The sequence below is a fragment of the Meleagris gallopavo genome, chromosome 1 (assembly GCF_000146605.3).
Source record: "Meleagris gallopavo isolate NT-WF06-2002-E0010 breed Aviagen turkey brand Nicholas breeding stock chromosome 1, Turkey_5.1, whole genome shotgun sequence".
NCBI lineage: Eukaryota > Metazoa > Chordata > Aves > Galliformes > Phasianidae > Meleagris > Meleagris gallopavo.
This window is the reverse complement of record NC_015011.2, coordinates 189,514,730-189,537,560: the sequence shown is the minus strand read 5'-3', so window position 1 is coordinate 189,537,560 and position 22,831 is coordinate 189,514,730. Positions and strand designations below refer to the sequence as shown.

General features: G+C 45.5%; 1 protein-coding gene across 2 annotated transcripts in view; it reads left to right on the top strand.

Moving 5' to 3' along the window:
- The window catches only part of GDPD5 (glycerophosphodiester phosphodiesterase domain containing 5), a 148,870-nt gene that overhangs the window by 120,836 nt on the left and 5,203 nt on the right, over window positions 1-22,831 (top strand). The window contains exons 9-14 of one of the 2 annotated variants that reach the window (XM_010706274.3): window positions 7,890-7,972; window positions 11,534-11,684; window positions 12,905-13,123; window positions 14,833-14,990; window positions 16,535-16,682; window positions 19,333-19,415. In XM_010706274.3, coding sequence (XP_010704576.1) covers window positions 7,890-7,972; window positions 11,534-11,684; window positions 12,905-13,123; window positions 14,833-14,990; window positions 16,535-16,682; window positions 19,333-19,415 — 842 coding nt within the window. The remainder of the gene's footprint in view (window positions 1-7,889; window positions 7,973-11,533; window positions 11,685-12,904; window positions 13,124-14,832; window positions 14,991-16,534; window positions 16,683-19,332; window positions 19,416-22,831) is intronic. The other variant, XM_031552109.1, reaches the window with a different exon arrangement.

The following is a 22,831-nucleotide window of genomic DNA, read 5'->3' as shown; positions in this document are numbered from 1 at the left end:
ATTAATGACATCCTGAGTCTGGAAAACTTCATCTAACATATAGTGCAAGTCCTAAGGTTGTGCAATGTCAGGTATGCTTGAACAGTCGTGATTTTGAAGCCTTGCCAAAAGGCATTTCTGCTGATAGGATCATGTTTTCTCAGGGCTACTTAGTACACTTTTGCTGTTGAACCCAATTGTATGTAGGTTTAATTTGGAGAGATGGAGCCTAGCGGAGCTGGAGAGAAGGAAACAGCTGAGAGAGGGGTGTGGAGACCAGGCTGTAGGACACAGACATCCTCCCTTGAGCAGTACCCAGATCAAAAGTCTTCAGAGCCTGGGAGTTTGGATCCCAAGGTGATGCTGGATCTAGTGGGGCTGGAGATGATAAACAGCTCTGCAAGGTTTTTTTCAGATCTCCTGAAGCAAGACAGATGTGATTTGTGAGCTGTGCAGACAAGCAGGCTCTCTGGTGGAGCCCAACAGCTGCTTGTTTCACCAGTCTGGCAAGATTGGATCTGTAATGCTGCATTTACATGACCCATGTTCTTATGCTAGAAAGGTACAAATAGCTTAGAGCTGTTCTGATGACAACCAGCACAGGAGATCTATGAGATGAAGATGCTTGCTGTCCTGAGATAAAAGATTTGTTGGGGTGATAGCATGGTTTTTAAGGCAAAAAAAAAAATAAAATGGTGAAACTGAGCCTTTTATTGGAAAAATTCATGTGTGAGTTCTTCTTGAGGGATGCATGACCCAGTACAGTGATTCACCCAGCATGCTGAGGTAGACTGCTCCTCATACGTGAGCAATGAACTTCCCCTGTGCTTTACAACCTGCTGTCCTCCCTGTGTGCACCCAGCCTATCTCCCTTCTCTCATTCCTGTAGAATATCTGAGAGCATCCTTTGCAGCATCCGAGTGCAACTCAATTGCTGTCCTCGTTCTGTGGAGGAAAAAAATGAGGAATAGAGGCCAAGTGGCTCGTGTGATTTATCTTAAAATGCTGGTGGAGTATGTCCTTGCATTCTAAGCAGAAAGAGAAGAAAAATTGGGAAGCATCTAGGCATCAGTACCTAGATGAGGCACAGCTCTTTGCAGTACAGGTGACCTACTGTCTCCACAATGGCTGTCAGTTTGTAATGGTGGTAATGCTCCTTCAAGAGGTATCTCTTTGGTGTCATCCTTTTCTGCTCTTTAATTCATCTCTGGAAATGCTTTTCTGCATAACTCCTCCTTTCCCTTGCCTAAATATCATCCAGTCGTGTCCATTTCTCATTGTGCTAAATGTCTTATCAGGATGCTAAAAACCCTTTCTGTTGATCAATTGGTTTCTTTTTAAAGGCTTTTTTTTTAAGTTAACTCTTCAGCATCTTTCTTTCCATCTGGACTCCCAGGAGAGCATCAGTGTACATAGCAGTGGTGTGTGAGGCTTTGAGGGCACCAGACGTTTTTGATGTCTGTCACTTTGAAGGGCTGTTGTGCTGGTGGGTATGAGAGTCATTTGACACCCTAAAACAGGAGATGGGGGTCTCTGAAACTTTTGCATGTTAATCTAGCTTGATGGCATTACAAGCAGGTGTCCTTGGTCCTCCATCCTTTTTATTCTATTTTCAGCAGTCTACTTGCATTCTGTCTTCAATGCCAATAGATTTGAGTGCTTGTGATATTTACACTGAAGATACACCAAAACATGAGTGGGAGACAAAGCTGGGACCAAATCTGAAGTGAAAATGAATAATTTAATCCAACTAGACATGAGTTTCAGTCGCCATTTGCTTCTTTAAAGTCTTCTTCCAGATGCTTTCCCCTGTGGGCTGCTTAGAGCTGAAACAAGCTGTGTTTTGGTTTGAGATTTGAAGAAGGTGCTCTCCATGATATTGAGTTCTGCTTGCTTTTAGTTTTACCCTCAGTGTACATTCCTTATGAGAAAGATTTGACCACAAATTGCAGGTAAACCACCCAAAGAATCAGAGAATCATAGAGTGGCTTGGGATGTACGGGACCTCAAGGATCATGAAGCTCCAGCCTAAATGAACCCAAAGAACTTGGGATACTCAGTATTTCAGCTTTAGGAAAATGCACTGAACCTAAAAATTCACCTCCTGTTATTGGGACCAGAAAGGTACTGGTGGTTCTTAAAATAAATAAATAATATTAGTAAAAATAAATAAACAAAAAACCCCATAGGGCTAAAGCTGTGGAACCAATCCCAGCATGTCAGAGATGAGAACGGCTCCGAATTTCAGAGCTGGAGGCTACAAATAGCATTGAAATGAACATTTTGGCAACCCACCCAGACAGCTGGCTCTCAGCATGTTGCAACAGCACCATCCCAACATCTGTCTGTGTGTCACAGAGCACGTGGGGCTTGCATGCTGTTGAGCTCTCCTTGGCAGGCAGCAGCTGTCTCCACGCCGTGCACAGGCACTGTGCAGGGAAGGGCGTTTTTGGCTTTGCACAAGTTTGGGGTGGAAAAGTACCCATTAATGGGATGAAGCACTTTGTGGAGCTGGTGTTTGAGTCATCGTCCCTCGAGGTGTTCAAGCAATGTTTAGGTGTTGTACTAAGGAACGTGGTATAGTGAGGAAATATTGGTGATAGGTGGATGGGTGCACTGGATGATCTTTGAGGTCTTTTCCAATCTCAGTGGTTCTGTGATCATGATTTGCCTTTTGAGATGTTTAAAGGGAATGTTTTGCCCTGGCAGGGAGCACGTGGCTTTGCTTTCAGGAGAATTCCAGCAATATACACATGTGGAGTTGTGGTGTCTCTTCCTTTTTCTTTTTTTAACATACCTGTAGGTGAAGATCATAGAATGATACAATGGCCTTGAATGGGTTGCAAAAGAGCACAGTGCTCACCCAATTCCAACCCCCTGCTGTGTGCAGGTCACCAACCAGCAGCCCAGGCTGCCCAGAGCCACATCCAGCCTGGCCTTGAATGCCTGCAGGGATGGGGCATCCACAGCCTCCTTGGGCAACCTGTTCAACCTGTTCCAGTGTGTAAAGATTCTGACATTCACTGGCAATTCTGAGATGGTGTTTTGCCATCTTGTAATGTCAACTATTGATAAAACCAGTAGTGAAGACTTTCGGTTGGGACTGTGGCTTATTGGAGAGCCTTCAGCTAGTGAAAACCCTGTGACTTCTTTCTGTTACGTTTTATTTACACCTAATTATTAAAGATATGGCCAGGTAACCAGTCCAGAGGTCCAATTTATAGCAGCAAACAGAACTCACGTCTTCTGTCAGACCTGGAGAGGAGCTCGTATTCACTGGAACCAGTCTATACAAAGGCGTTCTTTAATTAAATCAAGGTTTGACTTCTGCATGTGATGCACCAAAAATGAGATCTCACATGCTTTCTCATTAAATCTCTAATGGTTTTTTGCTTAAAATTCTATCCTGCTCTCCAAGGCAATACTATTGCTTTGCACCTTTTCACTTATTTTCAGCATAAGTAAAGCATTTTCTAGAAATGTTAGATGCAGGTGCTCTATAAAATACCTTGAATTACTGAGGATTAAAGATGCTTTTTTAAAAAAAAAGTGTTGTTACTGCCTCATAGTGGCACAGTGAGACCTTAATAATGAAAGTAAAAGTACTGGCAGATCCCAGCCACAAAGAGAACATCCAAAAGACATCTTCTCATGGAAGGAAAACTCCAATTCTCAGGTATTGCCCTCATCACACCTTGTGTTTTAAGTCCAGTTATTGGCTCACAAGGAGACAACAGGGAACGGAGAACTAAAACCAAATTTTAAAATGATGCTTATGGATGGGAAGAAAATCCTTAAAACTTGTTGTGGCTGCAATTAGGGTTTGGAACAAATTTGCTTCTTCTGTGCAGGCTTCATCATTAGCCTCCCTAACATGCAAATGATGCAGTGATGCAGTGCTAATTAGAAGGAAAGCAGTGTAGTGATGTCCAGCTGGCTGTGCACTTTCACAATATTCATTAAGGAAGGTCCAGAGCTCTTGACTTCAGTGCTCCTTTTGAAAGTATTTGCTTCTGAGCACAGAAGTAGTCAAAATGAGTTCATTCTTGGGCAATTTTCTAGAAATTACTTGCTGTGTCTTCACTCACAGGAGCAATCTGAATAGCAGGCTGATTCTTGCAGGGGTTTGAAACTATCAAACCAAGGGCAGAGGAGGAACAGCTTTAAGAAACTGCACAGGGCACTGTCTGTGGCGTTCAATGGAAGTTGGCATAGTTGGTGGAATAGATTTGGAGGTCATTGCTCCCTTCATCACAATGCTGACTTCTTAATCAGCAGATTGTATCCAGTTGCATTGGATTGCTGCAAACCCAGATTTGGGATTTGATATAATTTGCTTGATGGTATTAAGGAGGAAAGTCATCAGATAAAGTGGGCAGAGACAGAGGGTAACACAAGCAGGATTATGTATTTATTTAGTTATTGCAGTTTTGCTGTAGAACAGTAAGCATGCAACTTTTGCACCAACTGTTGTCCTCCTTAGACACATCTCTGCATGTCACAGTCAGAATCTGGGGTTTTCAGCTCCATCTCTCCTGGAGAGACACAGACACAGGCAGGGACAATGCAAACATCTGTTACTCTGATTTTCCCTATTCACAAGCTCACACTGTACAGAGAGGTCCTGTTTCCAAAGAGGTACCAGAGGAATTTGGGGGTTGGAGCTCGATGATCATTGAGGTCCCTTCCAACCCAAGCCATTCTGTGACGCTATGAACAAGCAATATTTGATTTTAGGGGACAGATATCAGTTTGCCTTCTTGGCTTCTGGTTGAACTCTACTGGGTCGTGTCATTAGTGTGAGTGGCTCATTTAGTCTCCTTGAGGCTAGAATCAGCTGAAAAGGTTAGAAGGACCAGAAGGACAGCTTTCCACATCAATGATGGACTCAATTAGAGATGCAGTTACTTACATTGATGAGACATGACACCATCGTGGGGCACAGCACTGCAGAGAGCACCTCTGCTGACGTCTGTGCTGCTTGCTGGTTTAGGGCAGCCAGCGATGTTCTCCCATCTGTGATGCTCTTCGGGTGATGCTCTTCACTTCTAGTGGTTGTGATTAAGATGACGTTACAGCTCCTCAGAGTGCATTTTGATGGTCGGAACCGAAGTGTCAATCTGTTTTTGGAACAGCTGAAATAGCAACATAGAATCATAGAATATCCTGAATTGGAAGGGACTCATAAGGATCATCGAGTCCGACTCCAGCATAGACCTGCATGGGGTTCTCTGAGTTTGTTTAACTTGTTAGTTTCTGGAGATTGAGTTCCTTGGAAAGGAATAGGTGTGCCTCCTATCTGAGCACCTGCATGCCACTCTGATGGGGTTCAGTTTTGTCCCTGAAGAGCAAAGCTTGGACTGCAACCTGTGTAGGGACTGAGGATGATGCAGGAGTGAAATATTCCACTCCTGGGGCTGGGATCTTGTCTCCGTTGGGGTTAGGCTCAGTGATATCTCTCAGTGCTGGGGATGGGACCATCAGGCATACTGCTCTGAAACTCAATCCCAGTGCAGTCTGTTATTACAGCATTGCCACTAAGATGCATGAGCATCCCTGCTGTCTTTGCATGGCCGAATTTTTCCCTTCTGACAGACTGAAATCCTAAAATCCCATCTCCAGAAGACTGTTTGCCTATGTGGCTTTCATTTTTTGCCTCTGTGTGCAGTCTTGGCTCTGTCTAAACTCACTTTTCCCCAGCCTAGCTGATGGAGGAGACTTTGGCCACCCTTCCCCACCTTTACAGAGGGATGCTGCTGTTCTGGCCAGGCTTCTTTGCCTTCCTTTAGCCCTGCTTCATGCAACGTGGGCTTTTAATTGCACAGGTGGGTAACAGCAGCGCCCTTCATCTTTGTCATACCCTTGGTGAAGGGTTTTACATCGATTGCTTAGTGGAGGTAGTCCAGCCTGCCTTTTCCAGTCTTCCTTCACCCAAGAGATGATTTACAGCTCAGCACATTTTGTTTTCTATTTCTGGCACATTTGCATCCCTGGTGAGGCTGCTTGTAGGAACACAGGTTGGGTTGCAGCTCGGTGTCACCTCTTGAGCTGGGACTTGTGCTGCATCCAGCCACCAACCCTTCCTGGCTTGGGCTGATGGTCTCGCATTGCCTTTGAGTTTCTAGTCTCTAGTTTGAGCACTGCATGCTTTATTTCCTTGCAACTCCTGCAGCCTCTGAAAGCAAATATTGAGCGCAGCCCAGCGCTGAGTAGTGGATCGCCTTGCAGTGCTCACCCCGAGGAAACCTGAGCTACTTGGAGAAGAAACTCGAGATGCTGGGAGCTGAGGAGCTGAGGTTGGGATCCTCGTGGGGCTGCTGCTCCCTGGTGACAGCTCTGGGCATCGTGGATCTCTTCAAAAAACTCTTTTCATCTGACCTTATGTGACCCAGCACAGGGTTGGGCTAGGGGATGTGGTGGGATGTTGGTTCCTGCCTAGACAAGCCAGGCATTGACTGGGAGCTTTTTGGGGGGAAGATGATGCACCTCAGTATTGGTTTTGTTGAACGAACAGAAAACTGTACTGATAGTGGTGTGTGATTTGAGCCAGAGGCATTCAGTGCAGGCATTCTGTATCTGTACCAAGGTTGTGTTGCTGCCATTTCTGAACTGTATTTGCTTGGGTTACTTTGCCCCAGAGCTTGTCAACCTGAGTGTTTAAATCAACCAGTTAATAAGAAAATGAAGGTGCTTTAAAGATCATAGAATCATAGAATCACAGCATCACAGAATGGTTTGGGTTGGAAGGGACCTCAAGGACCATGAAGCTCCAACCCCCACCACAGGCAGGGCCACCAACCTCCACATCTCACAGCAGCCCAGGCTGCCCAGGGCCCCATCCAACCTGGCCTTGAACACCTCCAGGGATGGACGGGGATCCACAGCCTCTCTGGGCAGACGCCTTAAATATAAAAGTTTATTGTGCATGTTGCTTGCATGGTGCCTTTAGGTCTTTGTTCTTAAAGTTATCCTCTTCCCAATCGTTAAGTGACGGTTGAAAATCATGGCTTGTGAATCCTTATTGTCCCTTGATGGAAATTACTGTTCCTTATGGGTGAGTGGAAGAAGAGGATGCTACAGGTGCACTAAAACTGACAGCAGAACTGGAAAATAAGAAAATGTTTTTTCAAAATTGCTTTATTTTGGTGTACTTGTATTTTAGTGCAGCCTGTCAGGTTCTCTCTGTAGCTATCTGGATTTTTTTCCTGCTCTGCCTGTCAGTTTATGGGCATTTTGGGTTTAACTGTACTGATTTTGTAGAAAAACAAAGCATTCATTCTCATCCTGTATTGTTTTTAACAAAGCCTAATTCTGCTGCCATCTGGTCCATTTTATAGGGATGAGTTTGAACTAACATTTGAGTCTTTATCTGTGATTACTATAGGGATATGTTTTCTAGGCCCAAGGCTAATTTTGCTTCAGTGTTGGAATATTTGTTATTAAGAGAAATCAACTGATATTTATTTTTAATGATTGATTACTTTACTGATGGAGAGATGTGACAATGAAATGTTTTCTACAGGACCTGCAGTCTTGTTGTTCCCCATGGTAGGGGTTATACCCTGATCTATAGACTTTCTTTTTTCCATAGTGGCATCTTAATCACTGTTTGCATAGGAAAGCAGGAGAATAAAGAACCATTAAGGTAGCTCTACGCAGAGCCTGTGGATAGAGAATTGGCATCACATGAATGATTGCTTTCTGTGGGTCCTCTGTTTGGGGACCACACTGAGCAAATCTCTCATGCACCAATTTCCTATTTGGCTTTCTAGTGCTGCAGGCTATGATGTGCCTGCACTGAGCTCCATCTTGAGGATGGGGTGAAAAGCATTGGTCATCTTCAGACTTTGTGTTTTATACGTGTGCTCACATACTGCTAAACTTCTACTGCTCTTTTTTTGGGGTCACAGTTGGCACCAGAAAATACCCTGATGTCCTTCCAGAAGGCGGTGGAGCAGAAGATATATGGAGTCCAGGCTGATGTCGTACTCAGGTAAGCCAATGTCATACTTGGTGTGAGCATGGAGGCTTTCTCTATGCACAGCCCAAACCATGCTCTTGGGTCTCTACCTGCTGTCTGGTTGATACTGGTCTTTCCCATTGAAAGGGGCTCTCATGGTGAATGTGTCTGATAACTCCCAGGGGAGGCTTAGGTTGGATATTAGAAAAAAATTCTTCTCAGAAGGAGCGGTAACAAATTCATAACATAACATGGCTGTTCATGGAGGTGGAGGAGTCACCATCCCTGGAGGTGTTCCTGAAAAGGGTAGGGGTGATAACAGGGAGCATGGTCAGTGAGCAGGGTGGGGTGGCTTGGGGTTGGACTTGGGGATCTTAGAGGCCTTTTTCAACTGTAATGATTCTGTGATTCTATGAACTCCTAGCTGTGTCTACTCGTAGTGCACTGATGCTACAAATCGTTCCACTGAGATGATGGCTGAAGGTGAAGTTGTCCAGTTGAGAGAACCTGGATTCCTTTTCTTACGAAAATAATAGTAATTAACCCAAAGACAGCTGTTTATCCTAGAACTTGCTTTACTACAGGGACACACTGCACCTGGTTTCTATCATGGCTTGAAGTCAGCTGGTCTTGGGGAAAGGCAGAAATGCTTAAAAATGACTTTTACTGGGCAGTGTGGAGAAAGAAGTGATCCCAAAGTGACTTCCTTGTGCTGCAGGTCTTCAGGAGGGTTTTACCAGCCTTGCAAAAGTGTCCGCAGTGATTTAGCAGCACAGGAGTAAAATCATTCCCCTGCCCTCCTTCACTTCACATTACTGCAGGGGGAAGGAGGAACCTGGCCAGACAGTTGCCCATCAAAAAATCTTTCCCTACAGGCAAGTGTTGAGTTGACAAGGCCAATTTAGATGTCATTTAGAGTTACTTTGAGGACCGTGCTTTATTCCAGGAGTGTGATTGTTGTCTAATAGTCTTCCTTTCTGAACCGTTTTTTGCATGTATTGCAAGAAGGTGGAAGTGGCGTGAAGGGAGATGCAGTGCCTTATCTTGGTGATCCCTCAGTTTTCTGGGTTCCAGGTATAAATACAGTTAGGACACAAGGCTGGTATTTTCTTTCTTTTTTTTTCCTGTTCTCTTTGAAAGTTGGAAAGGTAGTTTTGCCTGGTGGAAGAGAGATTCTGGAGCTTAATTGTCATGGTGCTTCCTTTCCTTCCCTAATTGTTTGAAAGAACGTGAAAACTGACAGAATTTCTTCCCCTGGGGAGTCATTGTGGAGAGACGAAGGAAGGATTGGGATATTAGGAATAAAAATCCTTCTTTCAAAAATTACATTATTAATCATTGTGAAAGAATAACTGAATAGGTTCCTCCTTTATCCCTGACGAGAGAGAAGGCTAGACTCTGGGAGGAGGAGAGCTTGAAAAGATCCAAGAGCTCTCCATGTTGCCACCCTCCAGGCATCTCAGAGGAGCGTTCCAAGCATCGCACAGCTCAAATGATGATGCTCTTAATGGATCAATTATCCGAGGCCCTTCTGGGGAGACCCAGGATGCTCTATAAAAAGAGGCCTTCAGTGACATTCAGGCCAAAACCAGAGCTATCAATACAGCTGGCAGAAGTTTTAGGAAGAGTTTGCTTGAACAGTGCTCTTCAGTGTGTCTTGCAGGGTCACTTTCAGTTCACCTCCTGGGATGTTTCCATACTTCCCACTCATTCCTCCTCTAGAAGAATATAGGTAGGCCACTGGGACATAGTCACATACATCACATCCTGCTCCCTATCCAGTGATGCTCCAAACTGGGTGGTTCTGGTTACAAAGCCAGCACTGCTGCATTCAAAGCTTCTTTGCTTCAAGCAGAAATAGCCTAGTATTGCTCCATGTTCCCCTCCTATCTTCCGTCTCCTCTCACCTCTCTTCTGAAGCTCTGATTTCTCACTCTGAATTATTTCTTCTGACCTATACCTGCTAATATGTTGGTCGTGATTCTCCCTGCATTGTGCTGAGCAGCTCTGTACGGGGAGGGAATGGACAGAAGGGAGTCAGTGTGAAGTGCCCCATTAGTTTCCATGCTGTGGTTAAGGCTCAGCGGTATCTAATGATGCTCTGCTGCAAGATGTTAAGGCTTGAGCACCTATCTTCCTTAAACAGTCCACGCTCATCATACTGCAGTTTCTTAGCACCTTTCTTTTGACTGTAAATATTAAAAACTCTTCTAACTGCAGAAGTGTGGTGCACAGCTGAGCATGGTGTTGCTGTGTCAGCATGCTGCTTTGGATGGAGAGGGACATGTTGGCATGGTGCACACCAGAAACAGCAAATAAGATGCAAGTGAGCTTATCCCTTTGTGATAAGGGACTTCAGCAGGCAGTGGTAAAGATGGGACAGCATTTACTCCATCATCCCCAATTGTTGTCTTGTACTCCCCGTAGCTCTGTGGGTGAGTGCTCAGAGTTATCTCCTAATTCAGATAGGTTTTGTCTTTTAACCCCACCTCATTTCCGGACATTATCTGCCTAGTATGAAGATGGGCTTCATTCAAGACTTTGCTTTGGAAAATGTCACTGTAATCAGGCTGGCTGTGCAGAGTTTATCTTGATTTTTGAGTGCAGACAATTGTCCTCCAGCCTTTAATAAAAGCCTTCATTATCCCACCAACGATCCAGCCACAGAAAATTGGTCTGAAAGAAAGCTTGAAGAGCTTCGTAGGCTTCCCAGAACTGCTGTTCTGTTCTATCTAGGCGGCTTAAAAACCACAGGGCATGCACTTGGCTATTTGGTTTCTTCTGAGAGGTGGGTTTTCTTTAAAGATGGATTTATTTAAGATGCATGAGCATAGCTACTCATGTGAGCATGGGTGTCTCCTCAAACCAGTTTCAAAATGGAAAAGATTATTTAAGAGCAATTTTAGTAGCTTGTAGCCCTTGAATCTTGTTTGAAGCCCATAAGCATTAAGTTCCTGGATAGACTGAGAGCTATTGAAAATCTTGCTCATCATCTACTTATTAACCATTTGAGAATAGCTTGTACCTGTGTGGATGCATATGTCTGTGGATGAAGATATGGAAAAACACTGACAGTTTTTGGAGCTACAGACATTGCAGGCATCTTTGGTTGGTGTTGAGCATTCGTGGTGGCTGGTCCTGTCTGAGCTGAGAAGCTGTGGATGCCCATCCCTGGAGGTGCTCAAGGCCAGGCTGGATGGGGCCCTGGGCAACCTGATCTATCGTGTTATTCAGTGGGTGGCAGCCCTGTCTGCAGCAGGAGGTTGGAACTAGATGATCTTTGAGGTCTCTTCCAACCCAAGCCATTCTGGGATTCTGCAATGCATGAGTTTGGCACTCAAAAAATCTATGAATTGGAGAAGGGTGGGATGGACTAATGCAAGCATCTAGCAGATTTCTAAAACATTTTTCCTCTGGGTACGTCTCATTTCAACTGGTATTGAGGCTGTTGGGGATTAGTTGGTCAAGATCTTGACAATGATTTTGATGTGGTCCTTAAAGCCACGGGAGAAGCTGGAGTGGAGATGGCCATTTCTCTAGCAAAGTGTTACATGGTTTTTGTCTCAACCTGTAATGGGGTCTGTGTCTTTGCAGCTATGATGGAGTGCCATTTCTGATGCATGACAAGACACTCAGGAGAACAACGAATGTGGAGGAAGTGTTTCCAGGGCGGGCCTACGAACACTCTTCCATGTTCAACTGGACTGACCTGGAAATGCTCAATGCTGGAGAGTGGTTCCTACGGGTGCGTACCTATAGGATGTCCTGCAGCCATGGTCGTGGGATGAAAGCTCTGCCTAAACCCTCCTTGAGGAAGCTTCTCTGTAGAGTGGTCTGAACTGCATCTAGACCAAGCCTCTATGAATTGTATGTAGTTCAGTCCACTGCTAATCATGTAGTTTGACATCCCACCCAAAGCATTCACAGCTGCCTTTAGGTAGTGTTGCACAGAGGTTGGGGCACTGGCCTAGACTTCAGGAGCACTCTACGGGAATTTGAGTTGCTTAGTCCTCTCTCTGCTTTGCAACCTGGGGTAAGGAAGAGAGATTGTTTTTCTCTGCTTCTTCCACCACTTGGAAGGAGGGACCTTAATGCCTGGTTGATGCTACTCTGGACTCCCAACATCTCCCTGGAAAGGGAAATATGACTATAAAGGAAACAGAAAAGAGACTATGTTGTATTGTTACTTTTCCCTTAATTTATGCTTGGAGGTAATTGTTTCTAAAATGGAAAAAAAAAAAAAATCCACAGAGATGTTCAGCTTTCAAAGTCCAAGGGAGAAGGAACTGCCTTGGGATGGGCTGATCTATCTTTTGGTGCTCAACCAGCTTACAGGTGGGCCTTCTTTCTGTAGCCATAACCTTCCTGGAGAGCATTAATTGCAGTCTGGAAGGAGGGCTGCAGCAGTATGGTACGTTCCAGCAAGCCTGAATATGGCTTACTGCAATGATGCAAGCTCAGATATTGGTTTCATGTGTCTGTTTGAAGGTCCTTCAGTGCTTGCTTGGTAGTAACCTGAGCTGTAGTAGCATCACCGCTGTTCTGATCTGTGGTGGGGAAGTCTGAATAAGAGCTCCATGTGCTGTGGCACAGAGACTTGCTGGGCCTACAGGTGTGGTTGTTGGAGTGAGAATGCTGCAAAAATGCCTCTTGCTAGGTGAGAGGGACAAAGACAGCAGCTGGAAGGTTGGTTTTGGAGATGTCCTTAGAGACACAGTCATTTCTAAATGTCCTTATGTTAGTAGAGTCCATCTTCTCCAGCATCCCATAGCTCCTCTCATATTGCTCTTAGTTCCCTTGGGTGGGGAAGCTGAGGCATGGAGAAACATTTCAACAAAGTCCTAGATGGGCACTGAGTGTAGTTGTCAGCCCCTACTGTTGCCATGGTGGGATGGAAAAGGAGCTTCACCTGCACCTTGGGAGCCTGTGCTTCATGGTGGTAATGCTGGGATCTTTTACTTTCAGAACGACCCTTTCTGGACAGCTGGGTCCTTCTCAAGGTCTGACTACTTGGAAGCTGCAAACCAGTCTGTCTGCAAGCTAGCAGATATGCTGGAGGTGATCAAGGATAACACATCACTCATCCTGAACTTCCAGGACCTGCCACCAGATCATCCCTATTACACGTCTTACATCAACATCACCCTGAAGACCATCCTAGCGTCGGGAATTCAGCAACGAGCTGTGAGTTCTGTGGGATTGGTGATATTTCCAAAAGTAAACATCCTTATGGGTTCCCCGAGTTCTTGAGTGCCTCATTTGATCCATTTGGATGCTTGATTTGGGTTGTTACTTGGAAGCTGTGCTGGGGAGGAAAATGCTTGCAGGCTGGTGGTCCCAAAGGCCATCCTGAGCACCTTTGAGAGCCTGCTGCCTTCTGGTTGCAGCAATATTCTCTGGCAGCAAAAAGACAACCTTGGCCTATTCTCATGATAGGATAGCTGCTCGATCAATAGATGGGATTATTTCCATTGCTCAGCAATTGTGTCCAGCATGGGGATACCAGAAGATAAAGACTGATAAACTGAGATCAGTCCTACAGATTGATTAGAGGTTGTACGAGGAGAGGCTGAGAGAACTGAATCTCTTTGTCCTGGAAGAAAGAAGTCTTTAGGGAAACCTCTTGGCCACTGTCCAGAACCATCAAGAAGGTTGTTGAGAAGTTGGACCCAAGGTCTTTGCATAGCTGCATGTCTGGTGGATGGGAGATAGCAGTCATAAACTGGATCAGCAAAAGGAGGCCTCCTCCAGACTTTCTTTCCTATAATTGCCAAGCAGTTAACTGCAATGGCTCAGAGCTAGAAGTCAGTGTCCAGCCAGCCTTGTTAGTTTGTTCTCTCAGAGAATCACAGAATGATAGAACAGCCTGGGTTGCAAAGGAGCACAGTGCTCACCCACTTCCAACCCCCTGCTGTGTGCAGGTCGCCAACCAGCAGCCCAGGCTGCCCAGAGCCACATCCAGCCTGGCCTTGGATGCCTGCAGGGATGGGGCATCCACAGCCTCCTTGGGCAACCTGTTCCACTGCCTCACCACCCTCTGCATGAAAAACTTCCTCCTCACATCCAACCCAAACCTCCCCTGGCTCACTTTCAAACCATTCCCCTTGTCCTATCACTATCCACTTCCACAGAAGGATGAAGGGCACTGGAAAAACAGTGAGCAAAGAGATGTGGGGGTGGTGAAGCTGTATTTTTCACCCAAGTTTGAGACCAAACGTTTGGTCATTGATGAATGTTGATGAGGTCTTGAACATGTAGGTTAAAGCAATGTAAAGCTGAGTGGTACTGCCATAATCATTCCACCTTCTGTATGGCACAAGTAATAGAACTGCCCAGCCTGGCTCCTGCATCCAGTGTATGTCAGGCACCTGAGCCTGTCAACAGTAATTGATCTGATGCATTTTCAAAGCCTGGTGTGAACTCTGGGAAACCCTTGCCTTGCCTTGGGTAGGAAGAGATGTAGCCCTAATGAAAGAGAGTGAATAAAACTAATCTTAGCCATGGGATGTTGAGAGGCTTCTCCTGCACCATCTTGTGCTGTCAGCATTAGTCCCTGTGTCCTGAATTGGGCAGGGAAGACAGATTGTTAGGCATGGGGTACACTAGACCTCACCTCATGAGCCCTTGGCTTGATCTGTTTGTACCTCAATCCTTTTCACCTCTAAATTTTCATGCATTATATATTTCTTTGTGTTCCCTAATCATCCTGAAATGCATTTGGGTATCAATCCAGGAGGCTGTGTGCCTCTCCTAGACTGTTTATATGACAAATAAGGCAAAATCTATCGTGCATATTTGCTTCTGACTTAACGTAAGCTGGTTATCTGCAACCCTTGACTGGTGTTATCTCCTTTGTGAACCCTCTTTGCCTTGACCTCCCTCTGCCTTTGCAGGTGATGTGGCTGCCAGACACGGAGCGGCAGCTGGTCAGGCAGATTGCTCCAGCTTTCCAGCAGACTTCTGGCCTCAAGTTGGATGCAGAGCGCTTGAGAGAGAAGGGCATCGTGAAGCTCAACCTGCGTTACACCAAGGTCACGAACGAGGACGTCAGGTAGAGTCCTCCCTTTGGATTTGGTGTTGGTAGCACGTTGCTCTACAGCCACACGTGCATCCCTGTCCCAGCAGCATCTTTCTTGACCATCCCAGGACTTGTCTGCATACAAGCATTGTTTCAGATGGACTTGCTGTTAAAAAACCTGAGCTGTGCAAGCTCATCCCTCCCATTACCCAGAATCCAGGCTGTTCCCAGGATTGGTCATTTGCCTCATAGAATTGTTAAGATTGGAAAAGACCTCTGAGATTTGAAGTCCAACCATCAGCCCATTGCCACGATGCCCCCAAACATGTCCCTCAGTGCCACATCTGTGTCTCATACATGATGATCCTTTCTGAAATACAGATCTTTGAATATTTCTTATTCTGTTGTTATCTCTGGAAAAAGGTGACTTTGCTTTCATCTCCGTCAGCAGCTGCCCTGTTATTTGTTAATCTGCTCCAGTGTTGTTCTGTTCGGTGGCAGATTCTTGATTAGTCCAGTGTCTAATCTAGTTCTCAGAACTTTTTTGGCAGACAATTCACATGTTCTGTTGCTGTCACCTGTTTAGAGTGGTTAGGCCTCGTCTTTAATGAGACTGTCACAGCATGTGCAGCCTTCTGGCAGTGTGTGTCTGAACGATGCACGGTGCTCTCTCATGGCTTTGCCCTTTTCTCAGAAAGCGTGGGTTGTCTCTCACAGAGACCTTTTCCCTTTTTTAGAGTTCGAATTTATTCCTTGTGTAAGTATTTGAGAAATGAAACATGTTTTCAGATGGGAGAAAAAAACTTATATTTAAGTGATTTGTCTTATTATACATTTGGGGCTGGAAAGAGAGAATAACTGAGAATATGGCCCCTAGCTGTTTGCTTTGTCTCCTGGAGAGGACCATATGCCTGCTCTGGAAACTGGAAGATGTATCCCTGCAACTGTCCCTAAAACAAGGGCATGGGAGCTGTAGGAACTGATGTTGCAAACTCGATCAGTTTTTAATTAAGTAGACTTCCTGTGAAACATGATGAGCATCTGAGGTAGATGTTAATTTTACACCAACATGATGAGGTGGTGTATCTGTCCTTTATGATGATGTGTCTGAAGCGGGCTGAGTCCTGGGGCAGGTAGTGCCTGGGAGGAAAAGAAAGCTTGTGCATTCCAACCACTTGATTGCAGTGCCATTGGCTTGCCTATGAGGTGACTGTGCCCTTTTAAAAACCTACTTCATATGATTCACAGCTAACATGTCTGTGTTTCAGCAGTGCAGATGATGAGAACTCTCTGAGATGGAGATTTCAAGTTGAATATCAAGAATAATTTCTTCTCCAAAGAGCAGCTGGGCACAGGCATGGGCTGCCCAAGGAGGTGGTGGAGTCACCATCCCTGAAGGTGTTCAGATCTGTGGGGATGTGGCACTGAGGGACATGTTCAGAGGGCACGGTGGGACGGATCGGAGTGGGATGTGGGGTTCTTGGAGGTCTTTTCCATCCATAATGATTCTACGATTCAGTGAGATGAGGCACTGATGATCGCAGGACTCACCCCTCACTCTCTCTTCCTTCTGGCAGAGACTACCTGGCAGCAAACCTGAGCGTGAATCTGTACACTGTGAATGAGCCCTGGCTGTACTCCATCCTGTGGTGCACTGGTGTCCCGTCGGTCACCTCCGACAGCTCCCACGTCCTTCGCAAGGTGCCTTTTCCCATCTGGTTGATGGTAAGCACAGAGCACAGGAAGATGCCGTGGACCCCTGGAAGCAGCGAACACCATGGGGAAGGTTTAGAGGTTGTTCACTGCATCCGTATTAATAGGGGCTTTTCCCAAGGGTGTTCAGGTTCAATGTGCCATTGGCCTTGAGCGTTTTTACCCTCTGTATGACTAAGATGGAGAAGGATCAGTGCACAAACCCTTCTTTCAGGTCTCTCCCCATGCGGCATTTTGGGACCTTGGAGATTGTATTGCATGTCTCACTTAACCCACCCAACTTTTTGGTGTTCCTTCAGTGTAAAAACACCTTTCCATACCTGCTGAGCATCTGCTAGATTTGCAGTTTTGTCTGGTTTTAATACCAAATGAGGACAGGTTTTACCTCTGGCTACTCCATTTCCATACTAGGAACGGAGTCCTTACCCATCACACAGGCAGTAAACCCTCTGAAAGCTCTGCTAGCACTTTGGGTCTCTGAACCAAACAAAACATTCACATTGGAGAGGAGGGAAAATAGTTCCATCATAGTATTCCCCAAACGAGCTCAGCTGCAGAGGTTACATGGATGCCATGGGGCTATTTTTTGGTAACAGATTTTTATGGGGGTAGGACAGGAGGCAGCTGTTTTGCCACTGCTCTGGGAGATCCCACTGGGAAAGGGGAAATAAGATGAGCACAAGGGGAATTCAGCAGGTGTTATCAGCATCTTCAGCTGGAGGTAGGACCTCCAGAATGAATGAACATCTATGCATCTGTGAATGTCATTACTCTTAGCTTAACCTACTGCTTGTATCTGACAACACAGATTTGAACTGGTGTGAGCTGAAGATGGAAAACTGAAAATGGTCAGCAGACTGATCTGTTGGCATGAGAAATTATCACTGTCTGAATTCTGCTGCTGCAAACATCTGTCTTCCTCTACAGTTGGCAGGAGTTTTGGGTACATCACTGGCAGCTTTTTACTCCAAAATCCTCATTGTCAGCTATGAAAAGCAGCTGATGCTTGGAGCCCTCCTCTTAGGGCTCTCCCATCTGTTGAAATTCCAACACAGCATCCCATAGGGGAGGGCTTTGGAAGTGGAAAGCTTGAGTTGGGGTCCTAACCCCAACTTGATGTCCTTATCGTGAGTGCCCGGTGTGGTGCTCCTGTCCTGCCTGCATTTTTGAGTTTCTTCCTGAAAGGTTTGAGTTGCTCTCTGGATTCCAGTTTTTGTGCTCATAAAATCTTTGCTAACTCTGAGCTTTCTGGGGATTTTATGGGCATTACAGATTTCTTTTTTTCAATCATCAATATAAAGTGCTAGAGTTTGCCCAGAAGGTTCTGTTCATGTCTGCATATTCCTTGGGATATGTCATGGGAAATACAACTTTTGTCCCCACAGGAGAACCTGGTATTTTGGCTGTTGTTGTGGAATACTAATTTGGATAAGTGAAAAACTTAGATGTGTAGATTTTCTTCTGTCCTAGAAGCCTCCTGAGTTTTCATTCAAAACATCTATGATGGTGTTCTCCAATCAGGAAAAAGGCACTTTTGTGTCTTAATAAATGCAGAAAATTAGACAGGTGTTACTGCAGTATCAACACAATGTCAAAGGTCTCTTTTCCATAATTAAATTTGAAAATAAAGGATGAAATGCCTATCAGAAGTGTTAGCTAATTAAAGCATTGCCCTCCTCTTCCGGCTGGATAAATTGAGACACACAAAGAGGCAGAGACCAGAAAAACTAATTATTCTATTCTGGGAGACAGAGGTAGCAATGTTGGTGGTTCCCAACTGGTTTTACCTTTGTCACCCTACTGCTGCATGAGCTCCTCTTTCTGCATTGTGTTCTATTTCTCTAATATTCTTCTCAAATATTATTTGTCTGCATTAATGGCATTGGCCATTGGGATGCTTGTGTCTGGTCTGGTAATAAGCCAGAAGCCTTTTCCTTAATTGGGACCGTGTCCTTCAGGATTGGGCTGGCCAAGCAGAAGTTTGTTGGCTATTGCTGGTGGCTGTCATGGGTGGGTGTCTTCTGAGCATCATCAGGAGTTGATTATTAGTAGTTATTACTTAGGCCAGCAACTGTAGCAAGGGTTGCCTGTGCCTTAAAGGACAGAAATCGACAGAAATATTTTTTGTTTTCCCACAGGCTTGGATTTCCAAAGAGCCTCTCACCTCACCTTGAGGTACAGCTGAGATAGGGAACTTCCAGCCCACAAAGCTCTGAGAAAACATCAGCACGTGCAAAGTGCTTAAAGCTTAAAGCTCTTCCTGTTTGCTTCCTGATAATGCCACCCCAAGTGACAGGCTGACACTAGAAATGTCATAAACATGATTTATCTGTGACCCCTGCAGCTCTGTGCTTTCTTTACTCAGAGAGTGGTGAGGTGCTGGAACAGCTGCCCAGAGAGGCTGTGGATCCCCGTCCATCCCTGGAGGTGTTCAAGGCCAGGTTGGATGGGGCCCTGGGCAGCCTGGGCTGCTGTGAGATGTGGAGGTTGGTGGCCCTGCCTGTGGTGGGGGGTTGGAGCTTCGTGATCCTTGAGCTCCCTTCCAACCCAAGCCGTTCTGTGATGCTGTGATTCTTTCTGCTCTGGTGGTGACTTCAGCAATGTGTGGTCTCCCTGTGCATATAAACAGCTTTAAGATCTGCTCCTGTTCTTTGTCTTCCAGCCTCCAGACGAGTACCGCCTAATCTGGATCACATCTGATCTCATTTCATTTATCATAATTGTAGGAGTTTTTATATTCCAGAAGTAAGTAGCATTGTTGTGGCTCAGCTCTCGTGTATTTGTGGTGTGTGTTTTCATTGAGAGTGTGGGGTGGAGATGGAAGAGAGGACTGTGGTGCTCCTCAAGCACCTGGATTGCCATAGGAGGAAAACTGATTAAAAATTCTTACAAAGACTGCAAACAGTAATTAATTCCACTTCTGAGATGACATTTGAATTTGATGAAGTCAGTGCTTTTAAGAGGAATAAGAGATCTCACAACAGGAATGGCAGACTCCTTGCTCTTCTCATAAACGTGCGTGGGAGAGAAACCTTAAGTGTTTTGGGGGAAATGGACTTCAAAAAGTTTAAATGCTATAGAGAAGGTGAGGAAATAGTTTGAGTTTCCACAGTTATAGTTTTTACAGCAGGGTTGTCTTTTAGTTTTTCTAAAATTAGTTGTTTTCCATTAGGATGAAGAGAGTTATGTAAGTGATGCAAAACTGTTGCAGCTTAGCAGATTCAATCAGTTGCCCAACTGGATGCTTGGAGAAAAAAATCCCCTTTTCTTCAAGGAAAACGTGGAGGCAGAAGCCTCTAGGACCCTGAACACAGACATGGAGCAGAAAGCCTGGGAGCAGGACAAGCTTAAGACACCGATGAATCAGTAGGAGATAAATCAACTTGCTAATGGTAGAGTTGGCCAAACCACCCTCTTGATTATAAGGGAGGAAATGACTGCGTCCTCCTGGTGATGTGCCTGCTCTCCTAAGAGGCACTTTAGCTGTCAGTGATGACACAGAAATAACCCTCTCTGGGAAAGCACGAGCTCAGGAGGAGGAATGCTCTTCCTCCGGAGAGAAGCAGCAGCCTTCCCCTGGGAAAATGTCATTTTGAAATTGCACCTCTCTCCTCGCCCGGCTTTGTTATCTCACCTGCTTTAGCATGCACAAAGCACTATGCTAGAGACAGCAAGAGGCTTGTGCTTCCCTTCTTTCTTGATCTCCAAAATGCCTTTGTGTTAGGAGTAGCGATTTCATTTCCTTCAGCTTTATGAGCCAGTAATCTTGCTGTCATGCTGCCCCAGATCATCTGCTTGCAGCAATCCTTTTCCCTCCCCAGGGCAGATAATTACCTGGGCATTTTCACCACGTTACAGCAGGCTATTGCTCTTGCCAACACCTGCAATGGATTTGACTTCAGGCCATATGTCGGGTCTGTTGGTAATTATGTCCTTCTAAATTTGCAACTCGCACAGTCCCAGGCTGGTAGACCAGTGCCCAGTAGGTCATCCATTCCAGCACAGCATAATAGAATGAGAAGCAGATTCAAACCCCTGTCAGATTTGATTTATCAACACTTAACAAAAGCAATGACCTAAATGAGATTTACCAGTGTGTTTATGATTTTGCTCAGAAGTCTGGTGATTCAAATTGCAGCGGATTAAACCTTTCCCCAGGTTGACGTTGTGGCTGTGTTGTCTGGAAGCTTCCTCTACTCCCTCAGATTCATCAGTGGATCTAATAAGAGATTTCCCTGCCCTTCAGACTTTTATTTCTCAATCAGGGTCAAAAATGCACTGAGGAGGCTGAAGGAAGGGACTGAGCTCCTTAATGCTCTTCTGTCAAGAGCAGAATTTAAAGGTCATGGCAATGAAATACTGCATAGAATCATTAAGGTTGGAAAAGACCTCTAAAATCACCCAGTCCAACCACTGTCCCATCACCATCTGAAGAGTTTTGCATCATCTCCCAAAGCTGGTTTGGCAGGCTTTCTCTATCATGCTCAGAAGGCACATCCAAAAGTGTTAAACTAAGTCATACTGAGGACTATAGTCTGCTACCTGGGCATTCTGATGTATGGGCTGCTCCTCTCCCCAGGATGTTTTTCCAGCTTGGAGGTGGTTTGGTGGAGTAGGGAGAGAAGAGTCAGGGTGAGGAGTGGAAGGATTTGGGGATTTCTCTCCCTTGGGACAGCTCTACCCCAAGTCAGTGGAAGGAAGGAGAATGACTCTAGAGTCAGAAGCTGGATTTTCTACATCAGAAGCCTTGCCCTCCCGAGAGCTCCTGCTTTGTGCATCCCACTTAGGAGAGGCCCATTTCCCTGCTCTTCACGGCTGCTTCACCACGCAGAAGAATGGGTATCAGCTCTGAGTCTGTGCCAAAAACAAGTCCCAGCAGAACTGCCTAACGACTCCCTGCTGACGCAACTCAGCCCCACAAAGTGGGGCTTGACATTTGGCCTTCAGCACGTCGTGTGTTTTCGTTTTAGGATTTTTTTTGTGTGTGTGTGTGTATGTGTGTGTAGTTTTTCCTGAAGTCCTTTCTGGGGTAAAACAGAGCTGCTTCCTCCACGCAAGGACCAGGGGGTGGGTGGGACCAGAGGCACTGCTTCGATGTGCTTGTCTCTCTCCTCCGCATGGCTTGTCTCTCCTCCATAGGGCAGGGATCCTGCTCTTCTACTTCAGCTCTGGGAACAGGATCGTGCCAGGCCTTCCAGGAGGGAAATACCAACTGTGATGACTTCTAACCAATCTTTTTTGCCTCTTTGCCTTGTTTATTTTCTTACTGCTCTGACTGTTGTGCATGTTCCTCCTCTTTCTCTCTCTGCTGCATTCTGGCATCTCACAGCTATCACATGATCAGGTAATTCTGGCGCTTTCCTCCTCTTTCTCTTTTTCATTCAGCCTTCCTTTCTCTCTTTCTTTCTCCCTCTCTGCTACGGCTTCACTGCAGATAGACAGTGCAGGACGCAGCTTTTCCATGATGCTTTCAAACATCTGGCTTCACAGGGGGACCATAAAAGTCAGAGCATTTCATGGTCCATAGCTGTGAGCACCACGGGAGCCTGATGCTGAAGCTGGTGGATGCTTTGAAGGCAATCTGACCTTTTGTTACAAAGATCAAAGTTGCTGCCCTTTAAAACAGCCCTGTTCTGAGGTCCTGCAGTGTGTTGAAACTGGGCAGTTCCCCATGGAGATGATGCTTTCTCCGTGGAAATGATTTCACTACTAAATATCCTCTTCCTGCATTTACCAGAGGTTTTTTGGGACCAACCTCTTCTAAGCTGGCGAATTCTAAATAAGATGAAAATGTAACCTGTTCAATTATATCAAGTATCAGTTCTCCAGCCTGGGTGTTAATTAATAGGGCTAACAGCTGAACAGGTTTGGCTCAATGACTGCTGCACTCATTGGAGCTTCGGAGGCTTTTCCCAGTTACACTACTATGAAACTGGAAATACAGTCTGAAAATAAAAACAGCAGTGTACCCAGGAATGGAATGAGCCTGGGATTTTGGGTTTGAAGTGCCATAAATTGCCAACCCAAATTTCTCCTTGTGTTGACTGTTTTCTCAGTGGTAATTCTCATCCCCTTGGAGGGAAGCGCTGTCACCTTTCTGCAGTAAAGCCTTTACCATGTCCTTACTCAGACCAAACTCTCCATGTAACCTTCTCCATTCC